This window comes from Prinia subflava, chromosome 3 (assembly GCF_021018805.1).
Source record: "Prinia subflava isolate CZ2003 ecotype Zambia chromosome 3, Cam_Psub_1.2, whole genome shotgun sequence".
NCBI lineage: Eukaryota > Metazoa > Chordata > Aves > Passeriformes > Cisticolidae > Prinia > Prinia subflava.
In genome coordinates this window covers 47,772,525-47,789,089 of record NC_086249.1, presented here as the reverse complement: position 1 = coordinate 47,789,089, position 16,565 = coordinate 47,772,525, and the positions used below count along the sequence as shown (strand labels likewise).

The window sequence follows — 16,565 nt, the reverse complement described above, 5'->3', positions numbered from 1 at the left end:
TTCAACTCAATTCAACATAAAATCACTCGCTTTCTTGCTGGATTAGTTTTCTGCTGTTCTAGCGTGTTGAATGGCTCAGCAGCAGATGAGAAAAACCTGCTCAAAAGACATGCAGAAGGTCTAGGCCAGGAGCACAAGAAGAGAGAAGTAGGCAGGTCATTCCCCTTTCTGTGGCAGCAAGGCCCCAGGCAACATAAACCTTCTTGTACAGCTTCATCCCTCTTTGTGCTCGCTCTTTGTGACGTGACCTCAGGCCTTGTCCCAAAAGTCTGTGAGATTGCTTGACCATCTTTATGAGAAACAATAGGAAGGGCACAGGAGGACTTCTAGCCTTTGGTTATTTTGCCTGTATTCCTCAGAAGATGTATTCCTCAGATTCAAGCCTAACCTCAAACACCTTTTGCCCCTAAGCCAGGCTGTGCTGTAGACCAAGCCCCAGTGCTCGGTGGGGATGTGTGTGGTACAGGTAGGGCTGAGGGTTGATCATATGTGATTGAGCAAAAGAGATTTGCCATCAGCTGCAGGGCCAGGCCCTCTTCTTTCTGGGCTGTGGGCTGTGACCAGTCACGTCCTCGACAGTTCCCCTTTCTGCCTTGCATCCATTGTCTTTCATCCTGCTCGTGCTATTGACGTCATGCCCTTGTATCTCCTTGTCCCCCTACTTTTTAACCTCGCTTTCCATCTGTGTCACTATGGTCTTTAAAAAGGATTGTTTGTAGACACTTATATTAGCAGAAAAAAAAACAACAGTGGAAGACCACAGAGAGGAGGAAGCCACAGAATAAATAACAATTGAACTTCACCATGAGAATTTCTTTTGATTCACTGCAAAAATAAATAAATGCCTCCACATCAGCCTGTAAGGAGAGGTGGACAAATCTGTTTTATTGTCTAGAACACAGTTTTTCTCATTTTGTGTCTGGAAGGAACAATGACACCATGTCTGAAAATGTCAAAAAGTTTCAGAGATGTTTTTTCTTACCTCTCCCTGGCTCTTCTAATTCTAAATATTTTCATCAGCACACAAACATAATCATAAGTCCTGATGCATTTTCATGGACTAGCGCCTGATGTCTGTTTTCAGTATTTCTGGCCATAACTAAATATGACAGAGTCTTCCCCAATGCGTATTTAACACAGCTGGTGTTTTAGCTGCTCAGATCGCTTACATTTCAAACGAACAAGAGACGGCACAGGAGCAGCACTCCGTAGCCGTGGCATGTATAAACATCAGGTTTATCTGCCTTCGGGACAAGTGCTGCAGTGTTCCCCGTAGGAGCGAGGAAAGCACTCCGCTGGAAACACTCTGGCTGATGCACCTGGGGCCTGACTCCCTCTGCCTGAGCATTCCCTGCATGTCCCTTGCTCTTCTCCTCGGCTCCTCCTCTGGAGTTTACTGGCCCCGCTGCCCCATGGCCGTGCCCGCTGCTCACCTCTGTACGGAGCAGGGCAATAACCGCGGACAGACGCCAGCACAGTGCCCGGGCATGGGGAGGGAGGGGGATCCGGGGGTGGCCGAGCAGCGCTGCTGTTGTACGCAGAGCCTGGGGCTCTCTGCAAGCGAGCTGCTGCCTCCCCGCCGTGCTGTGTGCCCTGTCCTGCTGGCAGTCATGGGGCCGGGCAAGGCTGGCCCAGCCTGTGTTCCCGTGACAGTCCCTCCTTCCAGCCGGCTGTGGCTGCCGCTGTGTCCTCCCTCCGCACGGCCCGGCACACACAGCTGACCCCGCGGCCGGGGTTAGCGCAGCGCCATCCTCCCGGAGGAGCCGCACTCCCGCTGGCGGGCCGGGACAGGCGACACCGGGCCCGGGACACCTGCCCGCCCTGGGCCGCCCCCGCCCCGCCCCGCCCGCCGCTATAAGAGGGCCGGCGGCGGGGCCGGGCGCTCACGCTGGCGGCGGGAGGCGGCAGCGGCGCCGGGGCATCTCCGCCCGCCGCCATGAAGTCTCCTGCAGCCCAGCGCCCGGCGGGGCAAGGTGGGAGCGGCGGGCTGGGGGCGGGCGGGATCCCTTCCCTCTCTCCCTGCTCTTCCCTCTCTCCCTGCTCTTCCCTCTCTCCCTGCTCTTCCCTCTCTCCCTGCTCTTCCCTCTCTTTCCCTCCGCCGGGCTGGGGGCGCGGGGTCCGGGTCGGGCAGGTCCGGTCCGGTCCTGACGCCGCTGCCGCCGCCCGGCAGGGGCGGGGGAGGACGGCGGGGACCTGGCGGAGGCGCTGGGCGAGTTCGACGCGGTGCTGGCGGAGTTCTCCTGCCCCGCCGGCCGGCGCCGCTTCTTCTACGGGGAGCACCTGGAGCGCATGAAGCGGCGGAGCAGCGCCAGCGTCAGCGACGGCAGCGGCCTCAGCGACTCCGAGAGTGAGTGTCCGTCGGTCCGTCCGTGCCGGCTGGGCCGGTCCCGGGGGCGGGGGCGGCCGGGAAGCGACGCTCCAGAGCGGGTGTTAAACCAGCACGTCGCCCTTTTTGAGAGACGGGGATTCGGGAGCGGGAACCCGCCTGTTTGTGTAAAAGCACTGCCTTCTCGTTTGCGTGCTGGGTTGGAAGTCGCAGGGATGAGTAGTCTGGCCCCGCTGGGTTTACTCGCTGGTGTTGAACGGAGGGGAGAGCTGCTGGAGGGGAGCCTTAAAAGCTGGCTCTGGGAGAAGGCCGGGCTGCCATCGGCTGCGGGACACCGGCACGTCCCGGCGTGTGCAGTGCAAGGTGTCTCTTATGTTGGCAGGGACTGTCCAGCCGCTGTCTCGGTAACCAGAATCATCTGGGCACAGCGAGAGAGCCACGATGTGCTTTCCACAGCAGGTGGAAACTCACCCCGATTTCCCGTTATAAGAATGGTTATCCATCCATCCATCCATCTGCATGGATGACAGTGTTATCACTGTTTCAGAGGTGCTGAAACACTGTTTCAGAGGTGTTTTAAAGCCTCCTTGTGCCCAAATACACTCAAAGTATATGAATGGTGCGTGCAGAACATGGAAAAGGAAGGGTAGAAAGTTGCTTGGAGCAAGAAAATATAGAACTGGAGCTAATTTTTTTCTACTTAACTTGGAAAAAAGTTCAACCCCTCTTATTGGCTTTACTAATCAGGGAGAGAAAACACCTTTCCTCTTCCAGACAGTGCGTCTGTAAACTGCTGGTCTCTTTGAGAGCAGTAGGTTACTTTCTCAGAAGTCCTGCTAAATGCAAACTATAACCAGTTTTGTTGGTTTGGGTTTTGTGTTTGGTCTGGCATTTTGTTTTAAGTTCCTAACTTAAAGAGCAGCTTGGGAAGCTTGATGAAATTTAACTGCTTTGCAGCTGTTTATGATAAGACTGCTCCTCTAATTTCTTTCCTGCCTCTTTATCAGTCCAGGGACTCAAGGTGCAGTTTTGTTGATTTAGTGCTTAAACACTAATGCTGTTTTGCTAGCACTTGAGCTGTGAGAGCACATATTCTCCAGATTATCAGAGCTCTTTATTTTATCATCATAGATGTAATTCATTTTGTTGACAGGTATTGTTTTACCTGCCCTGAACTTGGATAGCTTGCCTAGCACTGCCTTTGGGTTTTTTCTGTGGAAGATCAAGATGCTATTTTTCTTTTTCATAATGTAGGGAGTGTAGAACTCCTTCTAAGAATCTCGCTACTTCCAAGGGGAATTTAGAATTGTGTGCCGAATTTAGACTGAAAATTTTCTTTCTGGTGGCTGAGGGTGTGTAAGGTGAAATCTGCCTTCACTGAGTCAAACTGGCAGCCCAAGTGTTACTATTGCTTGTGCAGTCTTCATTGTGTGACCTCTCACATATGCTTACTGTGTCTCAGTGGGGTAATAGGATAGATAGGGTTTGATGGCTCCATACAAAGTCCTCAAAGATCTTGTATGAAGAACTCATCAAGTTTTCGAATCCTGTCCCATGCCTGAGTTCCTGCCTTGGTGATCATGTGAAAGGTGCCTCTGGAGAAGTTGAAATCCCTGCCTTCTGCACATTGGCATATGAGGGACCAGGAAGGGTGCACCAGACTCTATGAGGATCTGTTTAAGGGAAAGGAAAAAAACCACCCAGCTCTGCTCATGGCTCAGGAAAGGCCTGGTGAAACATTTCTTCCTAAAGGAGTCATTCAGTGCAGTCAACTTTTTATTTTGAAGTTAGAGTAGGATTGGAGAGGAATTGTGGATTTATGAAGAGCTTCTTTTATAAACAGGCTCTAGTGTCTGATGTAATCTAGTTACACTCCCTACATCTATTTTAAGAATAAATGCAGGGAGTTGCCTACTTACCCAGGTTCTTTCAGTTCAAACTCAAGTATTTCTTGAGTTTATTTTCCCTTTGATTTCTGTAATTTAGTGTTAGCCAGTATAGTGCTGAATTTGTGACCTTGCTCTTCCTGTGATAAAGCTTAGGTTAAAATACCACTGCAGAATCAAGGGATAACTGGGCTGAAAGAGCAAGTTCTGATAACACAAGTCTTTAAAAATCATACTGTCTGCAGGTAGTTTGAATGATATTTTTCTTTACATCTTTGCAAAATCTTGTTCTTCAGTGCCAAGACTATTGCAAGTACACTTTATCACGTGTGTATAGAGCAGTTCAGACTATTGTGTTTTAGTGCTATCTGATGTTTACTGTTCAATCTAATCCTCTTAGCTGATATGGTGTGGCTGAAGGTTAGGCATATGTATCTTCTGGCCACTCTTGCAGTGAGATCTTTCCACTCAGGGATGGAACTGTAAGGGGGGGAAGGATTTTAAATTGTTGCAACTTTTTCTTTCAGTGCCCCTGAATCAGCCTTAAGTTCAGTTTCCTGGGAAGCTACTGACAGGTGTCAAGTGGTTGTACTTGAACAGTACTGTTTAGTAGGGTAAGGAAAGCCTTTCCTCTCCTGGGGTTTCTGCCATGAGCCCATTTAATTTAACAGAAAAGTTTACAGAAGATCTCTATCAATGCAGTTAAACCTGAAAATATTCTGTTATTCTTTAAAATCTCCTGAGGGAGCTAGCTCCAAAAATACCACTTTAAATTCTTATATTATGTATTTCTGGCTCTTGAGAAAAAGTAGTGTTTTGAAGTCTCTGTGTGAAAAGGAGTGCAGTAGTACTTTGCTCTCCCACATCTTGTCCTGGCACATGGCTAAATGATCTTTGGACGAGGTCTGGCTTGGCAGTGGTTAAGCCTTGTACGTAGCACAGTGGACTCCAGACCTTGCGGGAACAGAGAGGCTCGTGCGTGCAGATGTGTGTGAACATCTGGGCCCACGGGTGTTACATTAACCACCACAGCTGACTGGGCACTGCTGGAAGCCATGAGGCAACTGCTGAGTTACTCCAGCATTCCAGAGCTCCTGGACTGTGAGTGAGTACCATAGTGGTTCACCTTGATGAACTCAAACTAATCAGAGCCTAGCAGCTTCGTTCTTTAGGTTATAAATCGTGCTGCAACTCCTAAGCTGAGGAATACTTTGTAATTCTCTGCTATTCACAGCATATCCTGGCTGTGATAAAGGAGGATTTGTGCTGGAGAGTGCTGTGCTGGCAGAAGCCCTTAGTGTGGATGCAGCTGTGTTAATGAACTTACAGATAGCATTGTCTTCTTGTGCTTGCAAAGTAAAGAGCAGGCTTGCCTGTGTAAAATGCATGCCCGGTCAGTGCAGAGTGCCAGTACAGTATATGGCAGTGTCAGGACAGTCTTCCAGGTTGAGGCTTAGGATAATGAATGGGAAGTTGGACTTTATGAGAGGTTGAGAAGGCAAGTGCTTTAGTGCTTTCTTGGGTCAAAGTTACAATGACACTGAAAAGCTACATCGTAATCTGTTGTCATGCTCTCAGGAATGTTTGACGCTTGTAGCTCCATGTTTTCCTGAGGCAGGTTCAGCTTCCTGCCTCTCTGTTAAAAGCGTTGCAAAATAAATTCATGATTCAATTCTTGTGCTCAAAGAAACTGTGTTTCCTTGTAGCTATTTTTAGGGGTAAGTAAATGGTTTCTGAGCAATGCCTCATGGCTTTCAAACACAAGAAAGAAATCCTGAGTGCATCTAGAACTCTTAATTTAATGATTTAAAAATCAAGTAGGTGCAGGGGTTGAGCAGGATCTTTTAACACTCTGCCTGGTGTAGTGCCAGCACTTGTGTTTACATGGACAGGGCTGTGGATGTCTCCATGTGCTCATGCTAATGCCTAGGCTTTCCAGAGGTGAAGCATCAGCCACTGTTAGTACTGCAGCACTCACCCTGAAAAACCTGTTTACATTGTCAGTCTTGTTATGTGACCATAAAGAAGGCAAAGAAAAAGGCAACAGAAATGATTGAAGATGCAATTTATTTTCCAAATGCTTAAATAGTCTGAGACTCTCAGGCAAAAAAAGAGATGTTTTGGGTGGGGACAAGACAGTCTTCTGGAGAATCCTAAGTGACTGCTACCTCACCAGTATGAGGAAATCAAATGGAATTAGCATGTTTCAAAGAAACAAGGTGTTTTTTCATTCATGAACAGTTAAAGATATTGCCTTAAGGTATTACTGATGTTCCCATACTCAAAAATAACTTGATAAAATCCCAGCAGGAGGGATGGGGCCATTGAGGACTGCTTGGGCTGATGCCACTGCTGTCTCAGGAAAGAGACTGGTGTGTGCATTGAGAGAACTTGGTAGAGCTCATCTTGCTGCTATCAGTGTGTGGCTGCACCACTCTAAAGCTGCACCACTCTAAAGCTCTTCCACAGGCATCTGCTGTGAGTTGTTGTGAGAGACAGGATGTGAGGTAGGTGAGCCTTTGGTCTCTGCAGCAAATGCCAGTCTTGTAACATGAAAAGGAGGTAGATTGTGTCTGTGAGCTTCCAGTGGCTTGTCTCAAACAAGAGGACAATAAAATGCTTATAATGAAAAAAAGTGAAGTGAGACTCTTCTGGAAAAAGTCCCTTTTATTAAATGATCTGACAAATAATTTTTTATTACATTACTCACGTGTTCAAGGGGAAGAAAATGTGGAAGTTTCCGGTGCATTGCCTTCTCTACAGGTATTTTAGTGTGCTGAGAAATGCACTTTTTCATAACATTTCCCATTCTTGTCACTCCAGCATACCCATTGCTCTTACTCATTAGAAAGGAAATTGGTAAAGGGAAGGCTGGAGTTGGAAACTGTCTTGTAGCTCGTAAGCATGAGGGGGAGTGGGAAGGTAAGCTTTGTATATGATGAGAAAACATGCTTGTACATCTGGATCTCAGGCTTTCTAGATCACTTTCTTGTGGCTATATGATTTGAAATCCTTTAAATTATGGTGCTTAGATGTATTAATAGAGAGGTGTCATTTTCTGGTCAGTATTGGAACAGATGTTTGTTAGCTAGGCAAAAATCCCCACAAAAATAAACAATGCAGCCAAGTGTAACTGTGATGATGATGATAAAAATAAACACTGTCCTTGGGGGCTGAAACATACATATTGTGAAACAGGCTTTTTGTATCATGAATATTTCTCACTTCTACTGGTGACATTACAATTTCCAGATTTTTTTCTGATTTTTCAGCAGGGCTATGTTCTGTTAGCAATTAGTTGTGCAGTCTGCTCATTAGGTGCTGGGTTACTGTTTTATAATGAGTTCATGATTTGTAGACACTTGAGTGGACTTGTGAAGCTTCTCTCTGAAAGCCCTAGGGCTGTGCTTTAACTTGTTCCCCTAAAACTTTTCCTACTGAAAACTGCAGTAAAAATTTTACTAGGTCCAGTGCTCTTCAAAATTGTATCTTGAGCCATGGTACTAGAAAGAGCATGATATTAAAGAAGTTGCACAGCTGAACTTTTCCGTTGTCTGTTTTAAAATGAAAAGTCTGAGGTTTTCCTCCTTCAGCCCATTATTACTGGGAGCCTTTCAATTGCTCATTTCATGGGGACATGTCTATATTTACATGGTGTTGCCATGGTTTATTTTGTGGTTTAACCATATACTGGAACATTAAAGTTATACTAAATACAGATTACTTTGCCAAAGTACACCCATATTTATTCCTACCCCCTAATTTTGCAGTGTAGCTTGACTGATGCAAATCAACTCACTGACAAAACTCTCAGATTTTAAGGCTTTTTTTTTTTTTTTAAGAGGCAATTTGACTTTTGTTATTTTTCAAACAGCTGAAGTGAAATGGTTTATATATAACCTCAGGGACTAGAATCAATGTACAAAGTGAAAAATAAGTAACGAATTACAAACTTGTGGTGGGAGAGAAGGAGCTGGAAGAGGAAGGACAGCAGCAAGAGATCCCTGGCATCAGCCGCTGGTTATTGGGTTGCAGAGGATGCTGTGTTTGTCTGGCAGTGGAACTCTTCCAAGGGCCATTATTGGAGGTGAATGAGCAAATCTTGGCTTTGGCAGCTGGTAGAGAGCAAAGACTGAAGTGTCCTTTTCCCAGAGCTTTCTGCCCTACAGCCACACTTTGGCAAAGAGGATATTTTTCTGTGGTGAATGTCATAAGTGTTTTTTAACAGTACATTGTTTTCAGCAGTTATGGTGACCTTGCTGGTGGAGTCAATGAGTTCCTCCTTACATCGCTAGAATTTCTGATGCTTGGTGGCATGAATAAGCCACAGTCAGTAGCTAGAGTATATTTTTGCTTTGAGAAAGATAAATGTTGATATTTTCCTGAAACTATTACAACCCATCAGAAGATAACACTTATGTGAAAACATTTCACCTTTTGAAACTGGAAGAAAAACATTCAGAGATTTAAGGCAACATTTTTGTCATATTTCATCTTTGCCCAGTTGTAATTATTTCCCAACATAAGGTTTGTGGAAAGCAGCATGAAATAACATTTTCTGTAGTCAACCCAGCCTTGCTACACTTGATGTCTGGATGTTAGCAGCAGAGATTTCACATTAAAAGTGTACTCAGATTTATACCCATAGTTCTCTGTATCTTTTATTAATTCAACGAGTGTAAAACCTTTAAAATATGAATTAATTTGGAAATTCTTGTTCTCCTCTTTTCAAATAAATAGCCAGGAAAGTGTTTTCTCTTTGGTGTGTTCTGTCAGTGTTTCAGTGAATTACTGTTTGTGGGAGCTATTACAAGTTACTTGGCTTTTTGGTGACGTCAGGGTTTTTGTCCTGAACAGCTAGAATTTTCCATTCTGTGTTTCTTAGTCACTGCAGCTTGCATCTTGGCTAAAAAAAATGTGGCCTTAGTAGGTAATTGTTCTGCAAACTGATTTCAGAGGAAATTTGTCATAGCTTTAATGGAGAGAAAGTATCAGTTCAAGTGGTGCAGTACAGCACTAGTGATACACATCATTGCAGAGCACTACCAGATTCTTTTACCCTTAGGTTATTTAATTTTTTTTTTTTTAGGAGCTACTTTTAAAATGGCTTATTTTTTCCCCATTTTTCTATCTAAAATGATCTCATTTCTGCATTGTATTCATGAAGCCTTTCTTGTATTTAAAGTTTCAAGTAGCTCGGTTTTGATCTGCTGAAGTTTAGAGAGAAGAGCACTTCTTAAGAGTGAAGATAAAGAAATTGCAGCTAGAGGGTAGTTTGAAGAAGGGTACCCATCCCTGTAAATAAGAAATACCAAGGAGGGCTGACCAGGTGGCAAAAGCTCCAGGTCACGGATGTCAGTCATGTCATGGCTCACGTTGGCCTGGTGCTGTGGGATGTGTGTGTTTGCCAGAACAGGACCTGAGATGATGGCAGAGGAAAGACACAGCACAGTGGTGGGCCAAATGCATGGGAAAGAGGAAAGTGTTCCAGGTTGAAGCTTTTCTCCCCAGGCCTTTTCAGTGTGTATTGTAACAGAGGTGAGCTTGGAAGCTGGCACAGAACAAACAAATCAGCTTTTTATGGCTGAGGAAAGATCTGAGAGGCTTTGTAGGTGCAGTTGTCTGGTCTGACTTGTCACTGTGCCTGTCTGCTCCTGTGGAAGTTGCTTTTGTGCTGGAAAGGACGGCAGGCTAGAGGAGGTGGGGTGTGGACACACACTGTTCTTCCCAAAGACAGCTGAATGTGAGGCAGAGCAGCGGTCTGCAAGAGGCTGGTCTCCGTGTCTGCTGTCTGGAGACATCCAGGCGTTCAGCAGAGCTGTGCACACCTTGGCAAGGCAAGCTGTGGTCCTGCCCCCTTCTCCCAATTCATCCAGACACCCTTCATTTAGCTAAGCACTCCTCTCCTGGCACGGCAAATGGGACAGGCATCCAAGGGAGTGTGACAGTTCTCTCTGGAATGGACTTGGTGTGCAGCGTGGCCACCTCCCAGGCTGTGGCTCCAGGTGCTGTGTGTGCTGCAGGGAGCAGAGCTGCTGGCCTCAGTGGCAAGCTGTGGTAGTCACCACCCCATCCACTAGGACATGCATTGATGTCCTAGGCAATGCCAAGTAAATGGAGAGCATGGACATGTTTGTATCCCAATGGTGTCTTTTTGTAGAGCTGCAGTTTCAGGTCACTGGCTTGAAGCTGCAGGACCAGCAGCTTCAGTGCCTCTAGCAGGATGACAATGCCTCCTTCCAGTGGAGCCAGGGCTAATACTTGGGGTGCCCTAGCCATAAATATACTTTTTGATACTTTTCAAGCTTAAGACCTCCTCTAAAATACAAGAACATCAAAATGGTATTGGGGCCTTTTCTGTTCCTTTCCAGGGCATATAAGGCTTTCCTTGAAAGATCACCTAACATGAGATTGCAGGGTATCTTGTGTACTGGTGTACTGCTTCATGAACTCCAGAGAGTCACAGAATAAAAGAATTAAAAATGCCGTCTCTAAAACAGCAGAGTAATGTATGGAGAAAGGGGTGCACTTGCTTTGGGGATAAAGGACAACACTAAACATACTCTTTATTCTGGGGGGCTGTCCTTGCCCTGGAGCCCTCTATTCTCTATTCAGGCTTTTTTTGTAACTTTTAAAAAACTTAGGTAATAGTATTTCCCAGAATATTGTGTATGAGACAGGTCCTACCAGGTCTAATTTTGCTGATGTGGGATAGTTTTAATTTCAGTTTAATTTTTCAAATGGTGCTGACTTCAGGGAAAGCTAACACTTTCCTTACTGGGGATGAGGATTGAACCTAGGGCTGCTTTCTTCATAAGAGTAGGAGTGGGAACAGCAGCCTTCACACAGTAAAGCGTTTATTTATTCACTTATCTGGTTTTGAAGACTTTAAATTTGAGTTCTACAGACTTTGAAGTCTATATAGGAAAAACTGCATTTAAGATTTCAGTTATATTGCAAACTTGCAGAAGGTGTCAAATTTATTTTATAATGTTGCTTTTTTACAGGTGCAGATTCCCTCTACAGAAATAGCTTCAGTCTCAGTGATGAAAAGCTCAACTCTTCAGCTGCATCTACTCCAAGCTTGCCGTCCCCTTCGGTAACTCCTTGCAAAGGTATCTTAATTTTAACTGTTGGCATTTCTTCCTAATCCTCAATTATATGGGCTTCTTGCTGGGAGGCAGGGTTCGTATGCTTGAATGGACTTTTCTTTGGGCATTTTTTCTTGATGTTTTGTTGTTGTTGTTTTTGGGGTTTTGTTTTGTTGGTTTTTTTACTGACAACAAAACTAAGGATTATTGTTGAGCACACTACTGATCCAAGTATTGTTGTCTTGATTATAAATGACAATAGCATTCTGTATCTGCACCTTGCAGGTGGCCTGGCAACTCTTTTGGTTTTGAAACACTGAGCTAAAAAACCCTATAGTTTTTCTGGCTGATAAGGATTAATTATTAACTTGTGCTACTTCTTTACTGAAGTGACTGTGGCTTAAGTGTCCCATTTCTCTATAGAAATGCTAGGCCTGAATGCAGGGCTAGAGGACTCCTCTGAAGCCATATGCTGCCATTTAAGTTAACACAATTGCTGAGATCCATACAGACCTTACACAGGGTTTATACAAGCCATATGTTAGCAATTCCTTCCTCCTTTGAAGCTATGCTGCTTCAAAGAGGCTTCTGTCTTGCAGCTGATCTGACTCCCCAGTCAGGTTAACTTGGATTAACTCTGGAGCAGACACACCAGTAAGTGAACACACATATGCACTACATGGTGCTTTTGTTACAGCTACTCTCCTCAGGTGCACGTTCAACAGCTTTTCACACGTTCATCTCTTTTCCACAGTGATCAGTCACAAAAAAACAAGTTAAATGCTTTCTTCTCAGTTAGTGGGATATTAGAGAGAAATAATGACTAACAGTTTCTATGAAGTAGCAAAAAAAAAAAAAAAAGAGCTCAGTTAAACTGACAGGAAATATTTGGCGAAGAGTTGCACTAAAGGACAAGATGCTCTGCCTGATGCGAAGACAGAAAGAGCTGGAACTGTCTTGGAAAGGACCACAGAAATGAGATCAGGAAGCAACTTGCAGTAAAACTAGATTGAATGGAACCAGTGTTGTTGCCAGGAGTGGAAAATTTGGTGGATGTTTGGTTACAAATGTATGGTGTATGGCCCAAGACCAAAGGATCTGCCAGCACAGTGAACCTGTGACATTGACATGATTTTAAAGGGCTGAGATTTGGGTAGGACTGGGAGCTCATTTGGATTGATTAGGGCCATGCATGCAGCATCTGAAGAGATGAAACAGGAAGGATGACCACAGCAGCAAAGACATGGATTAGTTGATGTGTCTTTTATTCTTCACTGCAACCCTTTCTTTTTAAGGAGACTACATAAAGTATTGCTTTGTGTTGCTTTTGTTAAATAGAAAACTATAAAAGCTAGAATTTCAGTTCAGTCTCCCATGTTCTCCAAGGGCTTCTGGACATTGCAGCAACCCTCCTGAGCGTTGCTGGTGATAACCCACAGCATGTTTGGTACCCCTGAAAGTTATTTGGAGGCTTGTGTGTTTCTCGTGTTTCTTCTAGCCAGGGAAATATGTCATGTCTAAGCAGTATTGACCCTTATTTTGCAGCAAAGCTTGGAGACACAAAAGAACTGGAGGACTTCATTGCTGATCTTGACAGAACACTAGCAAGTAAGTAGATTTTTTATTGCTTGCTTGCATCTCACTTAGTCCTTGTTACAAAGAGTGTTGAAAGCCAATGTACAGGGAGAGAGGGAAGGGAAAAATAGAAATAGTTTATATAGTGTGGCTTCCTTTTAGCTTGCTAGTCCTGTGGATCATTATCTGGATAAGAAGATAAAACAGACTAAATTTATACTTTGCCTGAATGTTCGAGGCATGCAGTTCAGGCTGTGTGACAGACTGAACTCAATGAACCCCTGGTCCCACCTCTGAGTCAGCTGCAATTCACCCCTCCTTGACAGTGGATTGATAAATAAATGTCAGTTTCTTAAATACTCAAAATTCAGTTTAAAAACTGGTGATCTATTTCTTCATTATAAAGCTAAGTAACTGGAGGAGTATCCTTAGGTGAGGGAAAACATTCTTGTTCTAGATCTGGCTTTATGAAAGAATTAAGGAGTAGATATCTGTATCTCTTGACTTAAACTGCATGTCAAAATCCTATTTGTGCTTGTCTTTGCCAGGAATGGAATCTAGATCACTTTTCCTGCCACTATCTATAAACTATGTCTTTCAGCTATAGTAATGAATTCTTCATTATGATTTTTAAGGAAAAACAACCAAAAAACTGGCCACCTATTGCCAACCATGTGCTCTGCCTGTTCCTTTTGCTTCTTCCTCTTCTGTTGTGGACATAATACCATTTCTTTTGTGTCTCAGATTGAGGGGGTTTTTTTTGTGTGGAACTAGGCTATAGAGCCCAAACCATGAAGTTGTAGGACTAGACCTAAATAGCAGCATTAAAAAAGCCCTCTCAAACTCTGAACTGAGAGTTCTGTGTATTCATTAGGTATTTTCCTTTCCCTGTATTTCTTGAAGATATGGACTTAATTCAAGACAGCTGCCCTTATGAGCTTCCTGCTTCCCTGCTGTCTTGTATCTGAATGCTGGTTTCACTTCTCAGACTTAAAATACATTTTCTAGTTTCCTGTCTTCTGTCAGGGATGTAAGCCTGAGCTGACTCTATCTTTACCACTGAAATTTAATTGACCACTCCTCTGATAAACATCCAAGTTTTTGAAGGTTTGTGTAGGGCAGCGAAAGCCCAAACTGGTAAATATTTGCATTGCTGTATCTTGCACAGCCATGTTGCAACTCTAAAGGGGCTGCCTGTAATAAGTAGGTTTCATTTTCCCTTGCAAAAGTACATCAAAGGTGAAGGCAGGAACTACCACCTGCTCTAGTGGTTTTGTGCTTTTCTTTGGTGTGATTTTTTTTAAAATCCCATCTAAACAAATCTCCAGTGATCTCAGCAGAGTTTCATTTGTACAGTGATGAAGAAGTCCAACTTCCATCTGGTATTTATCCTAACATTTTTGAGGAGCTGTGTGTATGTGCTTGAGGTCACACAGAACTTTGTACACATACCTTTTCAAGCCTAATGCACTTGTTAAAACAGTACTTGCCTTGTCTCTTTTGCACACCAGCATTTCAGCTTTCGTGTAAACTTAAAAAAACAGATCATTTGGCTTGTCAGGCAGTCGAGCAAGCTGGGGACAGGCAAGTGTCTGATATGTCAACAACAAGAAATCTTATTTAAGAGAGAACTTAATGATCTTTCTTGTTCTGTATTTTCAGGTATGTGAAACGTATTTTTAGCCTTGTGCTTGCATGTGGATGTCCTCTGAAGGATAAGTGACATCAATCAGTGAGAACTGCTGCCCTTGTCTGATAACTCCACTCCCCAAAATACCCTCTGAGCATAACCTTTGTGAACTCCTCCAAGTATTTAACTGGCAACATTGGTTTTTGTTGGTTTTTTTTTTGTTGTTGTTTGTTTGTTTTCTTTACTTTGCAGCAGATGGAATAAGATAACTTAAATGTTAGAGCTGTATTTTGCTTTAAAATATAGCTTGATTTTTAATTTTAATTTAAAGTTGCTTTTATGCAAAGATATTTGTAATTTTATATAGTTGAAAACTTTAATGCTTTTTTCCATTATAATATATTTTTGTATGCAAATAAACCCTGAACTGGAATCCAGATGTCTGGAAGCTTCCTATGAACATGCAAACTCTGAAATACAAGTACAAATTAAACTCTTATTGAAAACAACATGCTTTAAAATATCTTGATAATGGTATATTTCCTGTTAGGCAAAATCTGCTATGCTAGTTTAATGTGGTTGCTTAAATAAGAGCTTTGTACCATGTAAAATTAATACAATCATGAAAATAATAAATTTGGTCAAACTGCTACTTCAGATTTGTATTAATACAAATAAAATAACGCTGACTTTGACATTTGAACAACACCTATTTCGATCCCTATATAAAAGCTGGTTTTAAACTCTCAGACCATTTGACATGAAGCACTCAGTATTTGGAAGGCCAGACAGTTTAAAGGCCCATCAGTTTAAAAATATAGAGGTCCTGTAGCACTGAGAAAATACCTGTGTCTGGACTAACTACTTCTAACTACTTGTTAGAAGTACTTGTGTACTTCTAACTCCAGACCCTTGGGTCTGGAGCAGCCAACCTCTCTGAAAAGACTTCCTGGCCATCAGTGCAGTGCTGAAAGAGCGAAGGTGAAGCTGCACTTTCACAAGGAACCTGATTCTTTCCATATGCACTGGGCTCTGGGAATGTCATCATATGAGCTCTCCCCAGCTGCTGCAGGCATCACACCTGGCTCTGCAGCCTGAGCTGTGCTCTCCAGCCTGTTCAGACCAGGGGGGCTGGGGCTGGGCTGGTTTGGACTCCTGCTTAGTTTTGGCCAAAGCTCTGTCCTGAGCAGTTCCTTGAATGGCTCAGTTGTTGTGGCCCTTGCTGTGTTATCTTTAGTGTGTCTGCAGTGTGTGTACCTGTGACACAGCTGTCTGCTTAGGGCACCTTAAAGGACACATTTGGGCCTGCCTTCTGCAGCTTGGAGAAAACCTACTGTGTACTTCCTAATAGGAACAGCATAAGGATGGTGCAGATTCATCTCCTTGGACTTTAGATTTCCTAACAATTGACCAAAACATTCGGGTTTTATTAAACACCATATGATTTCCCCTCCCTCACCCATTTTTATTCATCAATAAGGAAAAAATTCTGAACTAGGTACACTTTTATCAGTCTGAAAAAGTCTTGAGGTTGTTGTGTGAGGGTTTTTTCCCTCTTTCAGGCAGAAGGGCAATGCAAAGTGGAGCTGTATGTGGTGGAGTGTGTTCCTGAAGAGGAAACATTCCTTTCAGCATGTCCGACTGCAGATTCTGTTGGTAAATTATCCCTTGGAATAGAAAGGGAGTAAAATGATTTAGGAGGGTAAAGTTTCATGCTTGCAGTAGGTTAACTTTCATATCTGTGAAGAAAATTTCAGGTGTGAGACAGTGATGTCTTTCTCCTTGCTCCAGGACCTTCTCAGAAGCTCCTGCATCACAGGAACCTGATTATTAGCAGTGTAAAATTCACTGCTACTGTGCTGTAAATATACAGGAGCAATTATTCCTTTTTGTTGCCTCTATGGACCTTAAGAGGGGTGTCTGCCCCTCCTTCCCAGTCCCAGGTGTGAAGGGGTTCCTTTGGCTGGTATGGAACTTCTGTTAAAGGCAGAGACACTGTCCCTTTCAGCAGGAGCTGAGGGAAGGGGAACCAGGACAGCAGGGACAAGCTTCTGCTT

The 16,565-nt window shown here is 43.9% G+C and overlaps 1 protein-coding gene across 1 annotated transcript; it reads left to right on the top strand.

Annotated features, from left to right (window-relative positions):
- The first annotated feature begins 1,817 nt into the window (after window positions 1-1,817).
- Window positions 1,818-15,160, top strand: RGCC (regulator of cell cycle). Its single transcript, XM_063392168.1, has 5 exons — window positions 1,818-1,973; window positions 2,171-2,347; window positions 11,220-11,327; window positions 12,849-12,911; window positions 14,541-15,160. Exons 1-5 carry the CDS (start codon window positions 1,937-1,939, stop codon window positions 14,546-14,548), a joined length of 393 nt encoding a protein of 130 aa, XP_063248238.1. The 5' UTR covers window positions 1,818-1,936; the 3' UTR covers window positions 14,549-15,160.
- The last annotated feature ends 1,405 nt before the right edge of the window (window positions 15,161-16,565 follow it).